This window comes from Monopterus albus, unplaced genomic scaffold, assembly GCF_001952655.1.
Source record: "Monopterus albus unplaced genomic scaffold, M_albus_1.0 scaffold368.1, whole genome shotgun sequence".
In the NCBI taxonomy this organism is placed as follows: domain Eukaryota; kingdom Metazoa; phylum Chordata; class Actinopteri; order Synbranchiformes; family Synbranchidae; genus Monopterus; species Monopterus albus.
Window position 1 is genome coordinate 1 of NW_018128248.1, and position 6,500 is coordinate 6,500.

The window sequence follows — 6,500 nt, forward strand, 5'->3', positions numbered from 1 at the left end:
TTATTTCTGTATTTATTTATACATTAATGTAGTAATTTATAATATTTCTAATTAAGTCATTTTTCGTCCTCCATAGCTGTTGTCACAACGGCTGTTAGGACGATTAATATTTTAATTTGAAGTTATTTACCGGAGGTTCGTTCTACGTTGCCTAGCAGCTACTTACCCAAAACGCTTTACTGGTAACGAACACTCTCCGGTAAGTTGTTTTAATTGAGTATTGAAATGTTAAAGTCATCAGTTAATAGTAAAAATAGGCAGTGATGTAAAATACAGTTTTAATCGTTTAAGTTGCAAACATGTGTGTCATTGTTAAGTTTTAGGCTGAGCTCAAATACGGGGGGGTTGAGAGACGGGAGCCGTTATGAGAGACTTGGCCGCTAGCTAGTCGACATCGAGACCAGTCTGAGGGAAAACTGGTTTATGCAGTGCACTTAAAAGTAGTGTTGACTTTTTAGGAAAATGTCTTAGGATGCACAGACAGGTCTAGGCATGTGTGCCATTGTTAAGTTTTAGGCTGAGCTCAAATACGGGGATAAAAAGCCCGCCCAAACATGTATTGTTTCTGAAAGGTGATGTCTAGAGATTAACGGTATTTGCTGTTAGCAAGGTGACCATTTTTGCTAAATCTCCTCGTGCTGATTTGTTGGGTTGCTTTTTATTCGGTTTCACACGCTGTTCAACTGGACTCTGTACATTTTTTATCTTTAATACCCTGAAATGGCGTCGCTCTGTTTCCCACAGGACACCGCTAGTCTTCCACACTTGTACATTCACCGATTGCTTGCAGTGTTTTGATAACATTTCTCTTACTGCAACAATTTGTGCTGAAAAATCTTGTATCGATTTGCATTGTTGTTTAATAAAAGCATAAAATAACATTTCTCTCCCCGAGGACGCTCGTCTTTGTCTCCATAGTAACGCGGCGGGCGCTGGGCTTCCTGCAAGGCGGCGGAAACGGAGAGGAACGACAATCATCGATCTCTCTCTCCCCGTGAAAACAAAATCAGTCGAAGATGGTAAAGTATCGATACCAACCTTGGTTTCGGTATCGATCAATACTTGCGCATCAGTTTCTCTTTTCTACATTGAGTACACAACCCCTGTCACGCCATAGTGGTTGCGCCATCTAGTGATGGCCGTCTGACACCGATGCTCAGAAACTCGAAGCAGCATTTTCCTTGGACCACAAAGCCTGTTTTGGTGCCGGAAAAATGGTGACCGATCAAGTCTGAATCACGTGACTATACCAGGCGACACTGCTTCATAGCGCGAGATGCGTAGTAACGAATCTTCATCCCACTTACATGATCACACCCTGCACTAAACGTCTAAGTTTTTGTCAGCATACCTGAAATGGTTCAATACAGATTCATCACTTCAGTTGCACATCACTACCTCTCACTTTGTCCTTCCCCCTGTCCTGCTGTGAGTTGTCCTACAGTTAACTCAGTGACGTTCTGCTGGCTGCATGATGGCAAAGGAAAAGAGGAGCTCTGTTTGGAGCTATTTTACAGCTGCAGACAAAAACACTGCAAACTACGATGTCTGTGGACAACAAATCCGCTATTGTGGCAACACAACAAATTTATAGAAACATTAAAACACACCAGAAAGAGAACTCCGAGCTGCAAAGTAAAGGGAGGGAGCAGGAGGGAGATCCCCAAACCAGGCCCCAGGCACCCAGACACATATCACTGGCAGAGGCCTTTCAACATGGTCAACAATATCCAGGCAGCTAATTTATAGAAGTGAAAATAAGATTTAGTCACCCCAAGCATTACTTAGTTATTTTTCAAAGTGGAATTGGTCATCAGAGTTGTAATTTTAGCAGGCTGATTAAATATAGACTTCAGACAGTCATAGAACATATTCAGCCAGCTGAAATAAATCTAAATGAACTATTTTACTGGAACTGAAAAGAAAAAGTATCGGTATCGCCAATACTGGCCCTGTATCTACTTGGTATTTGATCGATACCAAATTTTGCGGTATGGTACACCACTAGTAAAGAGCACAGGGCTGCGTCCAGGACCACAACACCATTATAGGTAGAGGGAGAATGAATCAGTAGAGGTGGAATCTGTGCTCTGCTGTTTTGCTTCCTTGAGTCAGATGCTGCTGCCTTTCCTTTCTTCTTTCACTGTCTGTTCCCCTACTTGTGTGCAGTATATAGATCATTTGATGCTAATTTAAACTGTTCTGACTTGCTCAATGCGTTAGTTTTAATAACAATGCAAAATCTCTCTTTGGTCTGTGTTACAGCTATTTCACAGCATATTCATATACCAGTAACACCCAAGCATGACTTCATCCAGCGGCGCCTCCACCTTTCCCCCCTTCAAGTTCTGCCCGCGCAGAGAGATTGTGGATTGGCGTCGCATTAATGCAGTGGACATCGACCTGGTGGCGAGTCAGATAGATGTGGATGCTCTTCAGGAGCACTTAACCACAGTGACTTTCTGCAGCTTGGACGGGGAGCGATGCCAGCGATGCCAGAGCCCCGTGGACCCGGCTCTGGTCAAGCTCTTCCGGCTGGCCCAGCTCACAGTGGAGTGGCTCCTTCACTGCCAGGAATGTCTCACCCTCAAACTGCGTGCGGTGGAAGAGAGGCTGACAGCTTCCAGCAAGGAGTGTGAGCAGCTGCTGGCTCAGCAGAAGGAGCAGGAGGAAAAGGTGAAGATGCTAACCAGCGAGCTCAAGCAGAGGAAGAAGATTATTCGCACCCAGCAGTCCATGTTCGCGCCTCAATCATCAGCAGCCAGAAGGTACTGCTGACACATTAGACATTCATTCTCTGTTGGTTACCATTTCCATTTCACATATGTATGGCCCCAGGACCGCTTGCTCCGTTATCCCCACCCACCTTCAATCCTCCTCCTCAAGCCCCATGCTCTGTTATTGTTCCCAAGATCAATTCACAGCTCTAGCTTTGTGTATTTCGCACTAGGTTTTGTAGGGGAAAAGGTAGGTAGTTAATCTTTGTCATAGCTGTTGTTGTTTGTTCTAAAAATAATTATGTACTGTCAAACCTACCATAGCAGTGCTGTTCTCTTTTAGTTATAAGCTTTGTTTTCACACTGGAAGAAAAGTGTTTAGAGCTGCAGAGCAGATGGTGTCATGTGGTGACAATTAGTGTTTTTTTAATCCACTTACAAAAGTGCGACAAGAGCAGTAATCACAATGACTGACTTCCACCTGCCCCACAATCTTATATATACCATATGTCCCTGTAGAGTGTTTTGTCCTTTGAGTGTGTCATTGAAGACATTTGTGTATATTAGGTAGTGGTGGTTGATCTGTTGAAAACATTTGCCTGCTAATATTCTTTCTACTAGGTAGCGTGGCCCAGTTGATATTAGGTTATTTATAGCACATATATCAAAATCTCCCTTTGTTTCTCGGGTGTGTGGCTGCTGCTGACCTGGCCAGGAAGTTGCCAGGGCAACAGATATAATGTGTCATGACAGCATGTGGTTGCTAGGTGTGGGCTAGCAGCTCAGCTAACAGAGGCGGTTCAATAATTGATAGACGGCCTGTGTGTGTGTGTCCTTTGGCATTTACTGCTTGTCATAAGTAAAGTCCACAAAAACCAATTAAACACACAGAGCTGCCCTTGAACAGTTTCCACAGTTATTCTATCAATGAGGCGCACTACCTTCTCATGGTAGTGCCCCTGCCCCCACCCCCCATGTCATGAATTTCTTCTACCACATGGTGTGATATCGGTAGCAGCAGTCACAGTCACAATGAGCTGCAGAGTTAAATGTGGCACATGTGTGTGTGTGTGTGTAGCAGAGGCAGCATCTGTTGGTGGCACCTGTTACACTGACCAAATCAACATCATTAATGCTATCTGTCTGCTTGGAGACAGTGGATAGTCCTGTTAATCAGCTTCCTTACAGTATGTTGATCTGGGTAGTGCCTGAAACTACTCACTCCTTCACTCATTCACTGCACGACTTAGCAGTGTATGAGCTTTTAGACTCTTACAAAGTCTCATCATCTTGTGTTGTCCCTAACGGAAAATACTATGGACACTCCTGCTTGTTATATTTTGGGAATTTCAGAGGGCACTCTATAGCATATAAATGTCATGCTGAGGCAAATAAAATAGCACAGCATACCGTGTTTAGTGCACTTTATAATAGAGGTAAAACAATTAGTCAGTTGTTTGTAAAATTCATCTACAGCTATTTTGAATCAGAATCTGCTTTATTGGCCAGGTGTGTTGGACACACAAGGAATTTGACTCAGGTACATCGACTCTCAATGTGCAAACAGTAAACCAGCATAAGGCTGTGTAATATAACAAAAATAAGCAGTATTTACAAGCAACAACCAGTGCAACAACCAATGCAGAAAAAGCAGCATAAACAGACAGTAACCAATGCAGACAACAAAGGAATGTTCATTGAAATGAGATAAATAGGGATAAAAACAGAGTACTTAAAAACTAAGAGACCTGTACGAGTCTGTATAATCTGTACAATGTATATTTACATTGTAAAGGTTTATTGTCCACTCATATGGTCATTGGTTAAGTGTTCATCAGAGTGACAGCCTGGGGGAAGAAACTGTCCCTGTGCCTGGTTGTCTTGGTGCACAGTGACCTGTAACGCCGTCCAGAGGGGAGGAGTTCAAACAGATTGTGTCCAGGGTGTGAGGGGTCAGCAGTGATCCTCTCCACCCTCCTTTTGACCCGTGAGGTGTACAGGTCCTCCATGGAAGGCAGGCTTACACCAATAATCTTTTCTACAGTCGTGACTGTCCGCTGAAGTCTGTACTTGTCCTGTTTGGCTGCTGAGCCAAACCAGACAGTGATAGAGGGGCAGAGAACAGACTCGATGATTCTTCTGTAGAACTGTTTCAGCAGCTCCTGGGGCAGGGTGGACTTTCTGAACGGTATCAATGAGGCGCACTACCTTCTCATGGCAGTGCCCCTGCCCCCACCCCCCATGTCATGAATTTCTTCTACCACATGGTGTGATATCGGTAGCAGCAGTCACAGTCACAATGAGCTGCAGAGTTAAATGTGGCACATGTGTGTGTGTGTGTGTAGCAGAGGCAGCATCTGTTGGTGGCACCTGTTACACTGACCAAATCAACATCATTAATGCTATCTGTCTGCTTGGAGACAGTGGATAGTCCTGTTAATCAGCTTCCTTACAGTATGTTGATCTGGGTAGTGCCTGAAACTACTCACTCCTTCACTCATTCACTGCACGACTTAGCAGTGTATGAGCTTTTAGACTCTTACAAAGTCTCATCATCTTGTGTTGTCCCTAACGGAAAATACTATGGACACTCCTGCTTGTTATATTTTGGGAATTTCAGAGGGCACTATATAGCATATGAATGTCATGCTGAGGCAAATAAAATAGCACAGCATACTGTGTTTAGTGCACTTTATAATAAAGGTAAAACAATTAGTCAGTTGTTTGTAAAATTCATCGCAGCTGTTTTGATCATCATTATCTGTTTAAGTCAACTTTCTAGAAATAATGACAGCCTATTTGATGGTTCCAGCTCCTAAAATGAACCCTAATCATGTTCCATTTTATTAAATAAACAGTTTATTTTCCCCCATGGGCTGCGTGTATTTGTTTTACAGTAGAAAATCTTTAAGGTTTTTTTGCTACTTTTATTGAAGGAACAAGAAAGTAAATAATTAGAAGATTAATCAATAATGAAAGTGTCAGTTACTGTCACATTATGCAGTAAATAGTATTGTAGCCATGAGATCACTGCATATAAACAACACTTGGTTTTGTTTTCTGTAATTATAATAATATAATATAGTTATGCTGCATATGTGTTGGATCATGAAGATGTATTTCTACATAGCTTGTATTTTGTCTGCTTGGTGACTTCTGTGTATATTGTCATCAAATTCAGACCAATTACAATTACAATTATCAATTACACTTCAGTTCATATAAACCATCCGTGCAGTTTGTTTATTGCTGCAAAAAAAGGAATCACCATATTCAGTGTTTGAGAGCTGCTTTCTCTGTGAAAAATGCAAAAGCTGATATATTAATTTCTTTCTTTTGTTTGTTTCTTTCAGTGCCGACATTGTGAGAAGCTCTTCCTTAATGCCTCCTTTCTCCAGAGTCACACGCAGCGTCACCACCCTGACAAGTAAGAGATGCATAAGTCAGCCAGTCCCAAAAAAGTTCAGCAGTTTTAGAGAGATAGAGGAGTCAGATAAAGTACCAGGTTCAGGAACTCAGGGTGAGATAATGGACTCTCACTGCATAGCTTTGGTGTACAATGCTGCCAAGTCCATCCATCCATTTTCCTCTGCTTATCCGGGACTGGGTCGCGGGGGCAGCAGTCTAAGCAAAGATGCTCAGACTTCCCTCTCTCCAGACACTTCCTCCAGCTCCTCCGGGGGCATGCCAAGGCGTTCTCAGGCAAGCCGAGAGACATAGTCCCTCCAGCGTGTCCTGGGTCTTCCCCGGGGCCTCCTCCTGGTGGGACATGCCCGGAACACC

The 6,500-nt window shown here is 43.1% G+C and overlaps 1 protein-coding gene across 1 annotated transcript in view; it reads left to right on the forward strand.

Moving 5' to 3' along the window:
- The first annotated feature begins 56 nt into the window (after positions 1–56).
- The window catches only part of LOC109951177 (zinc finger protein Dzip1-like), an 18,948-nt gene continuing 12,504 nt past the window's right edge, over positions 57–6,500 (forward strand). The window contains exons 1-3 of the mRNA XM_020585500.1: positions 57–199; positions 2,266–2,768; positions 6,071–6,144. Coding sequence (XP_020441156.1) covers positions 2,305–2,768; positions 6,071–6,144 — 538 coding nt within the window. The 5' untranslated portion in view covers positions 57–199; positions 2,266–2,304. The remainder of the gene's footprint in view (positions 200–2,265; positions 2,769–6,070; positions 6,145–6,500) is intronic.